This window comes from Gekko japonicus, unplaced genomic scaffold (assembly GCF_001447785.1).
Source record: "Gekko japonicus isolate JY-2015 unplaced genomic scaffold, Gekko_japonicus_V1.1 scaffold1498, whole genome shotgun sequence".
Taxonomy (NCBI): Eukaryota; Metazoa; Chordata; class Lepidosauria; order Squamata; family Gekkonidae; genus Gekko; species Gekko japonicus.
This window is the reverse complement of record NW_015176494.1, coordinates 310,731-328,200: the sequence shown is the minus strand read 5'-3', so window position 1 is coordinate 328,200 and position 17,470 is coordinate 310,731. Positions and strand designations below refer to the sequence as shown.

The 17,470-nt window shown below is 46.9% G+C and overlaps 1 protein-coding gene across 1 annotated transcript in view; it reads right to left on the bottom strand.

The window, feature by feature from the left end:
- The window catches only part of DRP2 (dystrophin related protein 2), a 66,940-nt gene that overhangs the window by 9,764 nt on the left and 39,706 nt on the right, over positions 1 to 17,470 (bottom strand). The window contains exons 9-17 of the mRNA XM_015427278.1: positions 16,112 to 16,172; positions 13,255 to 13,329; positions 10,256 to 10,457; positions 9,173 to 9,258; positions 7,857 to 8,014; positions 5,373 to 5,539; positions 2,766 to 2,877; positions 2,194 to 2,330; positions 726 to 791 (exon numbers count right to left, since the gene is read on the bottom strand). Coding sequence (XP_015282764.1) covers positions 726 to 791; positions 2,194 to 2,330; positions 2,766 to 2,877; positions 5,373 to 5,539; positions 7,857 to 8,014; positions 9,173 to 9,258; positions 10,256 to 10,457; positions 13,255 to 13,329; positions 16,112 to 16,172 — 1,064 coding nt within the window. The remainder of the gene's footprint in view (positions 1 to 725; positions 792 to 2,193; positions 2,331 to 2,765; positions 2,878 to 5,372; positions 5,540 to 7,856; positions 8,015 to 9,172; positions 9,259 to 10,255; positions 10,458 to 13,254; positions 13,330 to 16,111; positions 16,173 to 17,470) is intronic.

Genomic DNA, 17,470 nt, shown 5'->3' with positions numbered 1-17,470 from the left:
GCTTTGAAGAGTGTTAAGGGGGGTGAGTCTGATCACTATTCTTTGTTACTGTGCCACCACCGAGTTACCATCTATGATGGTGGATTAGATCTATAAGTGAACCAGCCCTGGGAAGACGCCTAGGTGACCAAGAAACTATGTTGCCAGGCTAGGTGAAAAAAGGATCCCATCTTGGAGAGATAAGTTAATATCTAGAGCACCGCATTTTATTTATGGATTGTTTTATACTGTTTTAACTGTTTGTTATGGCACTTGCTGCTGTTGGAAGCCGCCCTGAGCCCATCTGGGAAGGGAGGGATATAAATTTAATAAATTAAATAAATAAATAAATTAGAGGCAGGGCCACACCAGATCAAACTGCACGTCTGACCGCAGCCAGGGATGGGCAAAAGCAAAATAAAAAACAGCACCGTGGTTGCCTAGCATCTACAGATGTTCCTCGTCACTTCTGGGTTGACCTGTAGAACAGAGCATTCTGGGACTCCCAAGAAGCTGCAGCCTATTTCTTTCTCTCTGCACTGCCTTCCATATACTCCAAAAGATCATTTGGTAATCAATAGAAACGCAAAGGTCTGAGTCATACACACTCTGAACCAGAAATACTGTATGCATGCTGAAGAAGCTCCTTAGTGGCACATAACATAATGTGCACATGTATTCCCTTGTTCAACATCCCAAACTTCTACCCAACACCCAGCCCCTTTCTTACAGCTGCCGGATGGTACCTGCTAGCAAAGTGCTCAATCCGAGAGTGGGTGTCGGCATGGGGCAGCATTGGAGAGGAAGCAGGTCTGGAAGAGAGATGTAGAAGTCAGGAGGCATTTAAGTCTTAAATTCTCTGCAGCTGTGGGGTGACCAGCTGCTCTGGAGGGAGAAGTGCAGAGGGCTACCTGCTGCCTCAATGAACTGTGTGTGGCTCACAGTTGTGGCAGATGGCAGCCAAATCTATGAAACAGGGGCGCATGTGCAAAAAGAAACGTGGAAAACAGTGCAAGCAACGTCTGTGAGCAAAAAAAGAAGAAAAATGGGAAAGGGTTGTGGAAAGGGGAGAGGAGAGGACAGGCTTGGAGAGCTAGTGGGAGGGACCAGTTGCTCAATCTGGCATTCATTTCTATCTCTCCTTATATATAAAAGAGTTTTCGTGTGAGACGTTCCACATGCCTCCCCAGCCTTTGGGATCCTGGCCTGTCATTCAGGAGGGGGGCCAATCCTTTGGCCGCATTGCCTCCCTCCGTCCCCTCAGTCCTGTCTGCAGACCTGCCGGGCAGCCTCTCGCCCTCAGTCTGTGGGGAGCCGCGGGGTGTGATAGATGCTTCGGCGGCCGCATGCGTCCAACCCCAATCCTGCTGCCCTCTCGCCTTTCATCGTCGGGTGACACCAACTCCACTTGCCTGGATGCCCTGCCACTGGGCTGACGGCAGTGGAGGCATCCCACGGGATTCCACCACCCGGCTGGACACGGAGGCAGTGGTGGCCACTTCTGTCACCCCTCCACCCTGGAGTCTGCAGTGGGGGGAGGAGATGGGGACCATTGTCGCCAGTGCTGTGCCGGCCCTCATTCCCTTTGCAGATGGCGTGCGGACCAACCCCCACATCGAGCAGAGGGCCCTCCTGCCGCGGCCACTCCTCCCGCTGCGCTGGCCCCCACAGCCCAGGAACGATGTGCGACCCGGCCGCCAGCGCCATGCCACCAGGGCGGCCTGTGGTGGTGTCAGTCCAGAGGCTGCTGCCCGCGCCCACACTGGGACACCGTCACGGCCTGTGCCCCCGCCATGGGGTCCTGTCGGCGCGGCAGGCCGGAGCTGCAGGGAGCTCTCACGTCCTTCTAGCGCCCGTTGTCTTGGTCCTACAACGAACCTTGCTCCTAGTCATCTATGCAACACAAACCACAGGTTCCTGCAGCCTCCATTTGCCTTGGGATCATACAAGGAAGCAAAAGAATTTAACTCTTCAACCTCCACTCAGTTTTGCTATTCAGAACTGGGCTGTCTGCTATGTTATTACCATTGTAAAGGGGAAAAAATATACTTTTAAAAGACATGCCTTTTCCTGGCTCCCCCTGGCCTGATTAATCCTCCGCACTGCAGGCACAGCAGAAGTGTTCCGTTTGAGGTGCTAAGGTGCAGCATGCAGGTATTGCTAAGATACCCACGATCGTGTGCATAATGTGTCCACCACTAGATCCACACTCACGTTTCAATAAAGTCTGCTTCCAGCACTGATTGGACTGGCAGATAGCCTCTCTGGGGGTGTTTGCTGAAATACTGCTTTGTCCGGAACTTGTTTTTCAGAGTGGTGGCAAAGTCTCTCATGTTCTCACTAGATGTGGTCTGCAGAGAAACAGAGAAGGGAGCAAGGATTACATAGGAGGAGCCCTGCAGAGTAGAGGCCACAGAGCCATCCTCCCCAGCATCCTGTTTTCTGTTGTGGCCAGCCAGGCGGGAAGCCCGCAAGCAAGGAATGAAGGCAACAGACCCCTGTCATATTCCTTCCCAGTTATTTATCCTCAGCATCTGGTTTTCAGGGAGGCTCTGAGTCTCTTCAGTTTTTGTAATTAGTAGTCCTTAAGAGAGCAATCTTCTATTAATGTCTAATACTTAAAAAAAAATGGGATAGGCTTAGTGGTGCTGCAAATCTGCACCTTGGCCTATGCAGCAGATTTACAGCCTTCCGCTTGAAACATCTCAGGATGCTGCTGCTGGACAAATCTCTTTTTGTAAGCCGTTCTTCCCAGGCTCCACCCCTACATACATCACTTTTCTTACCGGGGTGTAGTACTCCATAATGGGATAATGCAGCTTGTTGCCTTTACTGGCTCGTCCCGTCAAGAAACAGGTCTGACAGATGTCCACGTTGAATTGTTTTAGGCTTCGGTATCTGGAAGAACCGGATAATAATCAGGGCTGGCTGACACCATCAGCGGGATTGAGTGACTTTGCTGGGCAGTACCACTTCACAGTGTAGGAGAAGGTATTTGGAATGGTCCCTCCACTAACAAGCATCACACACACACGGAGTGAATATATGAAAAGACAAAGAAACAGTATAAAGGAAATACAGGCTGGCAGGGGGGGGAGGCTGTCGATTCCTGCATGGAGGCAGGGGCGAGGCTAACTTGTGGCACCCAGTGCCCCCCCTCCCGAGCGTGTTTCTGGGAGGTTTTCAGGCCCCACCGGGAGGTTGGCATCGCCTGGGGGCGCCACAAGCTGGCCTCGCCTAGGGCACAGAAATACCTGGGGCCGGCCCTGGGGACAATCTACTAGCAAATGGTTTGCCACGGGTTGCATGCGGATTCCCCCAGTATGATCGCGCCGGCACGCAGCTTTCTCCCCTGTCGTCCTGTTTGCCGTGGGTGTCAAAGGAGGAAGCCTCCATCGCGTCTGAACACATAATCGCGGATCAAACTGCGACGGCTCAAATAGGCACGCCTCCCCCCCGCGTTATCCAGCCCGTGTGACCGGGGCCACAGAAAGGGGGGAAAAGGGTTATACTAATAAACATTATTTACGAAGAAGACTGCCATGCCAGGGAGAAAGATCCTAGACCAGCTTTCCCCCTGGTATGATAGTTTTTTCTGTGCAAGATTCATTTTCCTTTGATAGGAGAGCATTTGATATACGCAGCCCTGTCACCACCCGCATCTTGATTCTGCTGACTGTGTAAAGTTGGCATTCAGGAAACGTCCACACCTCATTGATTTTGGGCAAGATTCTCTATTTCTGGTTTGTATGCAATGCTTTTTTTCTGGTATACTGTGTACAAACCTCTCCCTGGCCCTACATCCCTGTTACCAGCTCCCTTCACATTTTCCTGTCTACCAACAGGGCACACTCGAGGCTTTTTGGTGCACAAGTGCTTTTTTTTTTGCCCATTATGAAGCAGAAAATCCAGGTTTGAAAGTTGAGCGTGCACTCGACAGGCAGCTGTACCTGTAAGACAGGGGTCCCTCCTTTTATGGTCTGTGGGCACATTTGGAATTCTGAGAGGCAGTGCTGGTGAGCACCACCTCCAAAAATGCTTCCCAAAACAGGCAGAACCAAATGGAATACCTCCCGCATTGCACCTTATGGAAAGAAGGAAAGCCTGAAGATGGAGTGGAACCACATGGATTATGAAAAGCCCAGATGCTTACCAGTTCTTCTGATCCTCCAGTGGAAACCCCTTTCATCTGAATGAAGGCAGCCAATAAAAAGCCCTGCCTTACAATGGCCCCACCCACTTTCTGAAAAGCTTGATGTGCACCAAGGGAAGTACTTGGTGGGGGGAGGGATCTACAGCACCCACAGGCACTACTTTGGAGGACCCCGCTGTAAGACATACATGTTTTCAAACATCTTTGTTGCTTTGATGCTCTAGCTTTCTAGAAGCACTCCAGTCATATATCTAAACAATATTTAATCATGAGATATTTAATCATGAATATTTAATCCTTACAGTGATTCTGCAAGGTACATCAGTATTGTTAAACTCCTGTAGCAAGAGGTATGGAGGCTGAGGCAGGACGGCTGGCTTATTTATTATTTATTTATTATTCATATTTCTATCCCGCCCTCCCCGGACGCTCAGGGCGGCTTACAGGGGGCATCTTGCCGAATAAAACAGTAAAAACAATACAAAATATTAAATTACAACTCCATTAAAACAGATTTTGATACTCCTCTCAGCTAATTCCCAATCTCCAAATTACAATTTCTAAAAGCAAGATGGCTGCTCCCTAACCGTCCCGTTCTCACCCATAGTGCAGCGATTATAGGGCCTAGATGTGCGTGCCCCCATCCTGATGTCCATATATGGGGGATAGATGGTAAACTAGTGCGATGGTAGTACACTAGTGGTGGCGGCTCCTATTGAAAAGCCTGGCTTAAAGCTACCTAAGTGAAGCTGAGATGTAGGTGAGATTCAGATTGGGGGATTTCCTGATTCACAGCTCCATCTCTTAGTCCACATCCACATAGGATTATTCCCTGCGAAGAGACCAGGAAGCCCTTGCATTTGAGAGGGATGTCTACATGACATTATATTCATTCTGAGTATGACTCATGGCACTCCCTGGGCTTTTCCCTTCCAACTGGATCAAAATGAAGCCCACTTTGATCCAGCTGAAGGAGGGTTCTTTGCAGTGGCTTTGAGGGGAAGTCCATATTGAAACCCCCTCTCTGTTGACCGGGGTTGCCAGTCTCCAGGTGGTGGCTGGATACCTCCTGGAATTACAACTACTCTTTCTTGCATCTCCAACAGTTCCCTGACACGTTCTTATAACATTTTGCTACTTTGTCCGGTGACCAATGCCACCTATATAGCATTTTAAAAATATTTTCTTTGTAGGTTGTAGCCCCAATCTCCAGCTCTGTTCCGCGTCGCACCTTCCATACCTGAAGCCTTTGATTGGGCATTGCCGGCAAACGGAGCACTTGGTCTGATGTTTCACTTGCTCGGCGATGGTCACACGGTGTAGAACGGCCAGCCACACCATTGACTGTGGCTCAAGGTTAGCCCACTCCAGGAACTGGGCAACCTCGATGGCTGGTTTTCCATTACTCTAGAGAAAAAAGGCAGGAGTTAATCACGGTCTCAGATAATGGGATGCAGGGCTGTTCCTCTTGTATCCCTCCTTGACAACGGCCTTTTCCCGGCTTAAAGACTGTTTTATTTTATTAAAATGACTTTAGCATTTAAGTGTAGTTCTCTGTGTAAGGAACTCTGTCAGTGTCAAGTACCCCAAGAAAGGTTGCAAGCTCTGACCTCTCCCATAATCCATTATGTATAACAACTCTAATTCTAATGGACTGAATAGAGACCTGGGTTTCCTGTTTCATTAACAATGCTGATTTCTCCATGCCTATTACCCCTCTGCATATCTCACCTAAATCCAAACACGCCTGCTATTGTCATTCACCTGCTATTGTCATTCGCCTGCTAATGTCATTCGGCATCTGATATCACTCCACTTTCCAGCAAATAGGACAGATGGACTCCCGTTCTAGCTGTATCTGAAGAAGTGAGCCGTGACTCATGAAGGCTCCTACCCTGCCACATATTTCGTTAGTCTTTATGGTGCTACTAGACTCTTGCCCTTTTCTTGTTGTTGTTGTTGTTGTTGTTCAGTCGCACAGTCGAGTCCGACTCTTCGCGACCCCATGGACCATCTCCCTTTTCTACTAACTCTAATTCCATTTCAATTCCTTAGACGGAGAATTACACTTGAAAGATCTATGACAGGATTCACACCAAATCTCTTTCTACCGCAACTGCTGCTTCTCTCCCCTTTTCCTTATAGGTAAAGGTTTCCCTTGCTCGAAAGCCAGTCGAATCCGACTCTAGGGTTGCGGTGCTCATCTCCGTTTCAAAGCCGAAGAGCCAGCGCTGTCCGAAGACGGTTTCCGTGGTCATGTGGCCGGCATGACTAAACACCAAGGCGCACGGAACGCTGTTACCTTCCCACTGAAGTGGTACCTATTTATCTACTTGCAATTTCTTGCTTTCGAACTGCTAGGTTGGCAGGACCTTTTCCTTATAAGTATTCCCAAAATGAGTTTGTTTCAGAATATCTGAAGAAGTGACCTCTGACTCATGAAAGTTCTTTTTGTGTAGTATTTTGTGAGTGAGTGTGTGTGTGCGTGTGCTTGCATGCCTGGAAGTCATGGTGACTTCTGGTGACCCCTAGCGGGGCTAGCTAGGACATTTCAGAGAGGTGTTTTGATGTTGCTTGCCTTTGCGTCCCAGCCCTGGTATTCCTTGGAGGCTGCCCTTCCGAATACTTGCCAGGGTCAGCCCTGCTTAGCTTCCAAGATCCGACGAGATCGGTCTTGCCTGGTCTATCCAGGTCAGGGCACAAAAGTTCCTACTGAAATTAATGTTCTAAGACTTTAAGCTGCCACTGAACTTTTATTTTCTTTAACCTTTCAAAGTCTGGCACCACGCGAGCGGGACTGGGTCACACGGGTCCTTCCCTCTTGAGTGCTGCCCTTAAGCTTGGCCAGTGACGACTGTGGTCTGCCCTAGAGAGGTAAAATTTCCGGAAATTTTGAAGCTCGGAAAAAAAACCGTTTTTTTCCGGGGGGAAACGGAAATTTTCGGAAAAATTGAAAAAACATGCTACATTAGCATTTCTTTTGTCTTTTCTAGTTTGAAAGTTATTCTGTTACTTTAGGAACATAAAATATGACTATGGACATTTTTACCTGGCATGAAATTATCACAACTAGCATATTAGAAATATAGTGTATCCAAACAATTATTACAAACAGAATACCCACCCACATGCAAAAACAAAACTGAAACCTTTTTCTTTCCTTGTGACAATAGCACCTCATAAAGGAAGAAATGCATCTTGTTCTTGCATTGGAGAGTTCAGTTTGTAACCTAGGACTTGCTTGTCCTCAGTGCACAGAAATTACATCAATCTGATACCATATATATATATTTTAGAAATGATTTGGAAAATATTTGAACACCTGGTCTTAAAATATTTTATTCATCATGTTAAAATAAAAAGTTCCATAATCAATTTTTTTCTTTTCTTTTCTTTTTTCAATTTTTCCAATTTTTCGGAAAAAAACAAAAAAGGCTTCAGGAAAAAAACGGAAAAAAAACGGGTTTTTTCCTGAATTTTTCCATTTTTTTCCCGGGCCTTCACATCTCTAGGCCCTTCTGCAGACAGGTCTTTCAAAGAAAGATCAATGGGATGAAGCTATGGGTAAGCCGCTCTCACGCCACTGCTAAAAGGGATGAACGGCACCCATGAAACAATGCAGCCTGCCTCACATTTCCAACATGGCGCCATCCACAGTGCTTTTCACCAAAGGATTCTTTCAGGAGCGTCAAGGTGGCTGAAGTATCCACCCAACGGCACTTACAAAGCGGAAACAGCTGCGGACGCTGGGCTCCACGTTGCTCCCTCCAAAGGCAGCCACCTCCCCCAGCTGCCGTGGAACCTGGATGGCTTCGTGGAGCAAGAGACCAAGATGCCGCTGATCACACAATCCGTTGGCATTCGCCATTTGGCTGAAAAGGTCTGAATGGCAGGAGGAAACCATGAAAAAGGAAAAGGAGAGGGAGGGAGAGAGACAGAGAGAGATATGCTCAAATGGCAGCCTTCGACTTAGAGGAGGAAGACAAACATCCGTGGGAATACTCAAATTGTGTAAGAAGCAAAGTATCGTTCTTAACCATTGCTGTGGAACATCAGATCGTTGTGGACAGATGTACAAACTTCCAGACTAAATGGATGTTGGGAGCAATCGGTTCAACTTCTGTCTGTTTCTGGAACAAGTTGATTGTGCCGAGTGCTGATTGGTTGGGCGTTGTAGCAATAACAGCCAACTTCCTTCCCAGCCATGGGCCAATGAAAAAAAACAACCAAAAAATGGATTGGCTTTTCTTTTTTCAGGAAGTCTGGTGAACACCTGCTTGCATAAACTCGTCAGGTGCCTGATTTTTTTTTTTTTTAAAAAGGCATCCCAAAAAATGGGGAGGGGGCCAAAGTCCATGCTGGATTCACACACACACACACACACACACAACTTTCCTGATCTGTGGCAGTTATCACTGGTAGAGTACCAGCATCTTTTTGGGACCCCTCCCAAGTCCCAAGAGAGGAACTGGTGGAATTCAGTGCAATGTTATATACGAGTACAGGAATTTTTAAAACCCAACACCAAAAAAGCACTGTATATGTGTGTCAGTAGAGGAGCAAAGATGTGGGAGAAAGCAGAGTTAGCTTCACAGCAGGAAAACTTACAACTGCTCTCTGTAAAAACACAACAAAGTGGGAAAAGATAATCTTTTTTTTAATCCAGGAAACCCTTATGTGACTTTGACACATTTTACAGGCAGTGTAATCCTCCAGCGAAGGAAAGAAATGCATTCATTATAATTCAAAGCGAGTAAGCCAAAGAGAACAGGGGAGGGAATTCAATCCGGAGCAGTGGAGTGTTGGAATTTGCCATTTGTTTTAAACTCTGTGTTGGTTCACACATGGTAAAAAAGAGCAGGGGTGTCACCAGGATACAAGGGTGTTCCTAGTTCCATCTGAGAAATCCTGGAGGGGATGAGTGACGTAGACCTGTGAGTCGCACCACAGCTGCAGTCCCTCCCCCTTGCTAAATCTAGAAGCCTCCCACTCCTGTTTTGTGAGCCAAGCAATCCCCATCTTCCCTCTTGGGTGACTCACACTGGAATTTTTCCTTCACTTCCGTGCCACACAGACACGCTACGCCTGTCTTGAAGGAGAGCGCCCGCATCTTCCCGCTGCGTCCGCTGGAAAATAAGAGGTGAAAAAAATAATTGGCTGATTGGTTTGCAAACACTCCGTCTGTGCCCAGCCAAGGAGGCTCTGTAAGGGTTTCCTTCACAAGTTGCATGTAGAATCTAATCAGGTCCTAGACCAGGCCACACAACTAGTGATCCAAGCCCAATACCCACGCAAGCAGCCTGCCACGAGCTTCATACATTTAGGCCCTTTCTGCACATGCCTTTTAACCCATGCTCACCGCAATGTCCTCCAAGCAATTCGGCACTAAAACCAAATTCAGCCTCCATTTTATTCTGTCCCCCCCCCCCAGTTCTGCATTACGTTACCTCCCTTCAGTGGTCAGCCCGGTTTCAGCCTCCTGTTGCCCCGGGTTTTGGGATGCTTTTTTACCATGGACTTAAATCCCCTCGATCCTTTCTACATTTGCCTGCCACTCTGGATTTTCACAGTGTTTGAGTCGAGGAAATTTAAGTTCAGGGTCGTCTAATCCAACCCCCTGCACAATGCAGATAATTCACAAATCTCTCCCCTCACCCCACCCCCCGAATGACCCCTGCTCTATGCCCAGAAGTTGTCAAAAAAAGTATTTCTCGACTTCCTTGTTTAATATATTTTGTTAAGTACAATAACCTTGATAACTATAAATTGTTTCATAACTCCTTTCTTTCTGTACCCCTCTATATTGTTATTAAAAAATAAAAATATATTATTATGGAAACAGAGTGCTGCAACAGATGGTCGTTTGTTCTGGTGTAGTACGACCCTTCTTATTTATTTACTTACTTCTGCCTTTCTCACCAACAGAACCAAAGAGGCTTTCGTTATTCTCCTCTTCTCCATTTTACCCTCACAACGACCCTAGGAGGTGGGTTATGCTGGAGTGCGTGATTGGCCCAAGGTCACCTAGTGAACTTTCATGGCAGGGTGGAGATTCAAATCTGGGTCTCTGAGATCCTAGTCTGAATCTCTAACCTCTACACCACGCTGGCTTATGGACTCTACCTGTCAAAGACATTGAGCAGCCAGTTGAGGGTCATGTCCACACAGAGGGGGACGTTCACTAGGATGCCCCGCTCCTCCTCCAGCCGCTCGTAGAGGGCAGTCAGGCAGTGGATCACCTCGACTACATCCATCACATGGTCGCCAGACTGCAGCTCGTGTTCATTGAAGACCTCTAGGGCAGTCGGCAGGGTCACCATGTCCACTGGGAAGCGGGTCAGAGTCAAAGAGAGCCCAAACCATTGGAAGAGACAGGCAAGAGAAAACAAACCATTACAGAGCAGTTGCAAGAACAGAGGAGGTTTTTCAAGCTCCTGTGACAAACGGGGACAAGATAACAGGCATTTAATTCTGACAAACAGTTCTGAAAACAATGTAGGGCAAAACTCACATTTTTGGTACCATGAAATTAAGAGCAAAATTTGATTCCAGTAGCACCTTTGAAACCAACAAAATTTTTCAGGGAATAAGCTTCCATGAGTCAAAGCTCACTTCATAATGAAAGCTTATACCCTAGGGAATGTTGGTCCAAAAGGTGCTACTGACCTTGAATTTCATTCTGCCGCTACAGACTAACACGGCTATCCACCTGAAACTATCAGATTAAGAGGTACATCTTGCACTGGGAAATTAGTTCTAGTTTGTGCTGTAAGCCTCCAGTTGGCTTTTACACGAGCCCTGGGGAGGAGGACACTGTGGTTGCCTAGCAACTACAGGAGATATCCCGAGCCACTTCTGGGTTGACTTGCAAGTGACTAGGAGAATGGGTTTTGTCGGTGCCAGGAAACTGCAGAGTCCCTCCCCCACTCGTCCACTACCCTGTACAAACCCCCATCCAATAGCCAGAGGAATTTAGGGCTGAATTTACTTCATGTCATTTCTGAACCAGAAATATTGTACACATGGTGAGGTAGCCCCTGACCTGTGCATTACGTAACATGTGAGGAAAGCGTATGAATGTACATCCCTATGCAAAATATACCAGGTTTCTGGATTCTGCCACCCTCCTTTCAAGCCAAAGAACGGCAGAAACCAAGTGTACGAGCAGATAAGATTTTCTGTCTGTGCCAAGAAAGAAGGAAAAGGAAGAAAGCTTATCTTTTATGGAAGGTATGGTAGAAAAATACTCTTAACAAAGAGTGAGGCATTTTCCAGACTGCCTTAACATTCCATTTTTATTCCCCGATGTTACCAGGTTGTTTTTTTCTTGTATCCAGACAACTTCAGTAACTTCCCAGGGCTGTTCCAGTTTTCCCTCATTTCCCCCACCCCCATTATTTTTAAAACTAGTTTTTCTCTTTTCTTTCTCATTGCAAAATACATTTGCAAGATAGCCTCTTCCTCAGAATCTGAACATTTTTCTCCACCTCAAGGATTGCCGTCCAAACCTGCCCCAAAAGCTTTTTAAAAATTTGCATGCCTGTGCCAAAACGTTCCAGAGCTGAATCAGACAGTCATTCCCACTGAGAGGCCTGACACCAGCAACCAATCAGTGCCCTCCTCACCATTCTTCCATTCAAACTCAACAGCAAACTCTAGGATGTCCTTGGGCACCATTTCCAGATACATTTTGGTATCAAGCACACTCTTTAATCTTTCTTGGCAAGATCCGGTAAATCTGACAGAGGATACATGTAGCACAGATGGTTTGGAGGGGTAGGGTCAGATTAAAAGGCACACCAGGCTATGTGGCTCAGTTCATTCTCACGGAAACCCGTGGTATTAATTTCACAGATCCTGACAGTTCTCTAGCCAAAAAACCCTTCAAAGCCATGTTCATAAGAACATAAGAGAAGCCAATGGCCCATCCAGTCCAACTCTCTGTCACACAGTGGCCAAGGCCAAAAATACCAGGTGCTACCAGGAGGTCCACCAGTGGGGCCAGGACACTAGAAGCCCTCCCACTGTTGCCCCCTCCCCCCAAGCACCAAGAATACAGTGCATCACTTGCCCCAACCTGAGAGTTCCTATCTATACCTTGTGGATAGTAGCCACTGATGGACTTCTGCTCCATATGCTTATCTAATTCCCTCTTGAAGCTGTCCATGCTTGTAGCTGCCACCACCTCCTGTGGCAGTGAATTCCATGTGTTAATCACTCTTTGGGTGAAGAAGTACTTCCTTTTATCTGTTCTAACCCTACTGCTCAGCAATTTCATGGAGTGCCCACGAGTTCTTGTATTGTGAGAAAGGGAGAAAAGTACTTCTTCCTCTACCTGCTCTATCCCATGCATAATCTTATAAACCTTGATCATGTCACCCCTCAGCCATCGTTTCTCCAAGCTAAAGAGCCCCAAGTGCTTTAACCTGTCTTCATAGGAAAGGTGTTCACATTTATGCTGAACTTGGAGCTAGTGGGATGGAAGGGCTTCCTATGCAGTTCATTTTCAAAAATACCAACAGGCCGGGGAAGGGGAGGCAGAATATCTTTGGACGCACGGGGGGAAAGGGAACCCGCTTCTGAGGGGAAGGGGGAATCCAAAGCTTCTTGAAGTGCATTCAAAGGAAACAGAGTCCGTGGGGTCTCTTTGAGGCTGCTGCAGCGCTGCAAGGCTTCAGTGCATGTGCAAACACCCCCCCCCCCGAAAAAGTAGAAAAACAATCCTTGAATGTGCATCTGAACAGACAGAAGACTGACGGGGAAAGAACAAAGTAAATGTATCAGTGTGAACTGATCATACCAATAGTATGATAATCGGAACCGCCATGATACTGACAAAAACCCGAAATGCAGCTTCAGTCTGGAAAACGCCTTACATGGTCAGGAGAATTTGAAAGATAACCTGATTTCCTACAGCACCTTTGGATACTCACTTTTGTGGTTTGGTTTTGTTTGTTTCCCCCTGGGTACTGGTGTGGTTGTCTTGCTTTTGCACAGATTGTGCTGCTCCACCATGTCCACAGTCTTTCCAGTTTAGAGATGGTGCCAACTGGCCCATATTCCAGCCAAGGAACAGAATGCAACTGTTCAAAAGGTATAGAAGAAGGGAAACCGGGACTTACGTCTCAGAGCTTTCTGCACACGACGCAACTTCATGGCTGTACGATAAGCAGAGAACTTGATGTTGTTCAGATCCGCTGGGGGGGGGGGAAGCATATGAGAGAGAAATGGAACCACAGAGTTTGCATCCTCTGTAGAAACTTACCCACTGTCATCATCCAAGCCAAATGTGGACCATCACCCGTGTGTAGGAAGCCTGCACATCTTATCTCTGTATGTGTGTTTGCATGAAAGCTTGTACACAGAATAAGCTGCATTTTGCTAACTCTCTAGGACTAAAAACCTGTCTGTGTGTGCACGCATGCACAGGAATGCACATATGTTTGTGCAAATAGGGGTGTTTTTTTTGTCCTAGGTAGTAAAGTAAAATTAGGTTTATTGTGCAGTTCACCACTCAGATGACGGACCACCTTCCCTTTGGTGGGTCCCAGGTCATTTAGACTCACTAGTGAGGGAAGGAAGGAGTGTAGGGTTCAACATTCCCTCACAACAGTACATAGCAGAAGAAGAGGAGGAGGAGGAGGAGGAGATTGGGTTTATACCCTGCCCTTCACTACCCGAAGAAGTCTCAGAACGGCTTTCCCTTCCCCTCCCTTCCCCTCCCCACAACAAGACACCCTGTGAGGTAGGTGGGGCTGAGAGAGCTCTTTCAAGGACCGCCCTTGAGAGAACAGCTCTGAAAGAACTTTTAACTGACCCAAGGTCACACCAGCAGCTACATGTGGAGGAGTGGGGAATCAAACCCGGCTCTCCCAGATTAGAGACCACGCTCCTAAGCACTACACCAAACTGAACATTACAGGGCAGGGAGTGTGAGTAGGGCTGATGGGTATGTTCCTCTATATGCACGAGTGTGTGTGCGTCTCCCCTTCCTTCCCCAAAGCAAGGAAGAACAGCAGACACCAAAGACTCCTTCATATCCAGCACAGCAGCTTCAGTCTCTCCGTCAAGAAGATTCTGTTCTATTGTGCCGGCTGTGCCGTAATAAGATCCGTAAAAGGCCAGGTTCTTCTTACCCAATGTTTGGTACAGCTCTGTCATCTTGGGATGGTCCCAGCATGTTGTCTGTGCCTGGTGGCTGAAAAGGGAACCAAGGTGGACAGTGGGGAGTTAAGCAACTGATGGCTGCATAGACAACACTTACAATCACAGAGATATTTTCAGGGCTTTTTTTATAGAAAAAGACCAGCAGGAACTCGTTAGCATAATAGGCCACACCCAACAGCAGAAGACATCCAGCCACACCGACCTTTTGCTTCTTATTCTGTTTACCTTGTTTGTTGTCAAAACCCAGGGCTTTTTTTGTAGCAGGAACTCCTTTGCATGTTAGGCCATATACCACTGTAGCCAATCCTAATGAGTTTCTGCTTTTGGGTGTGGCCTATTATGCTAATGAGTTCCTGCTGGGCGTGGCCAACTCAGGAGCCAGCCGGAACTCCGTTCCTGTGAGTTCCTGCCCCAAAATAGCCCTGCATATTTTACACTTGCATAGATCACGGCAGATCATGAGAGCGAGGGCAGGAAGGGTTGCCTCAGTGCTTAGTTCTTGTGGCCCTTTCTTACACGCCCAGGGAAATGCTGAGCACCACTTTGGGGTCAGGAAGCCATTTTTCTCCAGGCCAGTTTGGCCCCCAGTGATCCTGGAGTTTTTTTGCCCTCCTCTGGACATGGAACAGGGGTCACTGGGGGTGTGGGGGGAGGTATTTGTAAATTCCCTGCATTGTGCAGGGGGTTAGACTAGATGACCTTGGAGCAGTGTTCCCTCTAAGCTGAGTTAGTGTGAGCTAGCTCACACTTTTTTTAGCCTCCAGCTCACGTGTTTTTTTCTTAGCTCAGGAAGGACGGCTCCAGAGCAAACTAATTTACACAGCAGCCAAATCACTCGCTCACGACTTTGATGCCAGTAGCTCACAAAGTAGAATTGTTGCTCACAGGACTCCACAGCTTAGAGGCCTGGAGGCCCCCGCCAACTCTATGATGCTATGTATTTGTGTGCACATCTTGTGAGATACGGAGGGATGGGAATATTCTGTGAAATCCATGAGCGGGTGGAAAGTGGGGCAGGATGAGCATTTGGGGTTGATGGTAGAAACCATGGCACCCTGAAGATGCTTCAACCATAAAGGTAATCTTGACAGAGGTTCAATACCATCTACGAAAAACAGAAGGGGTCCCCATCCCCAACAGGGCACCTGTGGGCACCACGACACCCACCAACACCTTTCCTGGTGCCAACCAAGTGTTCTTAGAAGACGGGGGGAGCAGGTGGGGCTTTTGCCCAGCAAGGCTTCTGATTGACCACTGGAGTTCTGATTGGTTGTGCAGACTTAAAAAGAAAATACTTTGGCAGCAGCCGCCACCACAGCACAAGGATCTTCATTCTGTGACTGGAGGTAAACTGTGTGTAGGCGAGAAAATATTCTTTAACTATATGTTTCATTATAAAAGGTGTCCAGTTAAGCAGAACTTCTGCCTGAAATTTTGTAGAGTTACTAGTAGACTTATGCATAACTTCACTTCCTAACGTCTTGTGGTTAGCGCCCCCCCCCATGGCAGCCATTTTAAATTTGCACCCACCACTCTGGAATTCCAAAGACGCCAGCAGGTTCAATAAGGTTGGGGGCCCTTGAAATAAAGTCGCATATGGGCTCAAGTAATAGTGAGGGCCTGTCATGCCCCTGGGGGTTCTGAACTCATATAGTACATCATGGAGGACTTACAAATCTTACTGGGTGCAAAAGGAAGAAAAAAACCTTTGGATTCTGAAGGTGGACAAAAAGGGCAAGAAAATTCAAGATTGTTAACAATAAGAATGGGCATGATCGACTGTAAGGCTTTCTGTTGCAGCTGGACACTCACTTGATGTAGTATGGGACTTTATTGGGAGAAATTGCTCTTTCCCAGGGGACCTGGACTGAGGCTGTGAGGGGGAAAAGAGAGAAGAAGATTATGGATAAGAAGGTCACTGTGTTTCTTTAGCTCTTGTCTTGGATGCCAGCTCTACATATTTATTTATCGATTAAAATATTTATGCCCTGCGGCTCAAGGTGGCTTTCAATTGTAAATCAGAAACCTGCATGATATCATAAAGCCCCATTAACACATCCCACCCACCCTCAATGGCCACATCTACAACAGTCATTCCTCACTTCTTGCCGGAACTCCGTTCCTGTGAGTTCCTGTCCCAAAATAGCCCTGGATATTTTACACTTGCATAGATCACGGCAGATTAGTAGGTGATGGCTAGAAGTCCATAATTGATGCATATCAAGATGTGGGCAGGGGTGTTCCTTGAAATATGTTTGTCCCAAGCCATAAATGGTTTCAAAGGTCACACAACCAGCACCCAGCTGACAGTTTAGAATAGGAAAGATGTGTTCCCATTGATGTAGACAAGGAGGTGGTAAAATGGATAGTACCATGTCAGATGGCGCTGGGGGACACACATGTTTTTGAATGTTCTTCTATATTAAAACGTTTGCTGTCAGTAGAAAACTGGCACAGCAGTAAGTTGACTGGGTTAGAAATGATCTCAATATGTTTTTTTAAAATATAGTGAGCTTTTTTCATGCATTGAGGAGTATTAAAAATGGCACCCCCTGCCTTTTCTGGAGTATGTGGAACAGCCGAAAACACAACTTTGTAAATGCCCCTTTAAAAGTTTCCTCTATGTATTTGTGAGGCACTTTTGCCACAGCACATTCAAAAGATTACTGTTTATGAGACATCCTTAGTTGTGCTGCCCCAGCCAGCGTTTTAAACTGTAGTTAAGTAGAACTGCCCTATATCTTTAAGAGCAGTGCTCCCTGGGAATTGAAGTCTTTAGTTAGACATCCCACAGCATCCGGCACACAGACGTGCGAGGATTCGAGTTTTACAGCTCTCTTCCTCTCTTCCTGTGGCCTTTGTTCTCTTTGAACGGCAAGGAGGTGGGAATGCGCAATCCTTTTCACCATGAGCCAGTGAACTGAATTAGATTACAAAATATGTATATGGCAGTTCTACTTAACTACAGTTTAAAACGCTGGCTGGGGCAGCACATTAGTTCTCTCCAGCACCGCCCCCTCCTCAAAATCCAGACGTATCAATCCAATCCTCTGTCCATGTAAGCAAACTTGTTCTTGAACTCTCTTGAACTGACACGCCCTAATTCATGTATGACTGTTGTAAAGAATTCTTTTAAAAAGCTTTTTAAAATGGCGCCCTCACTGCAGCCCC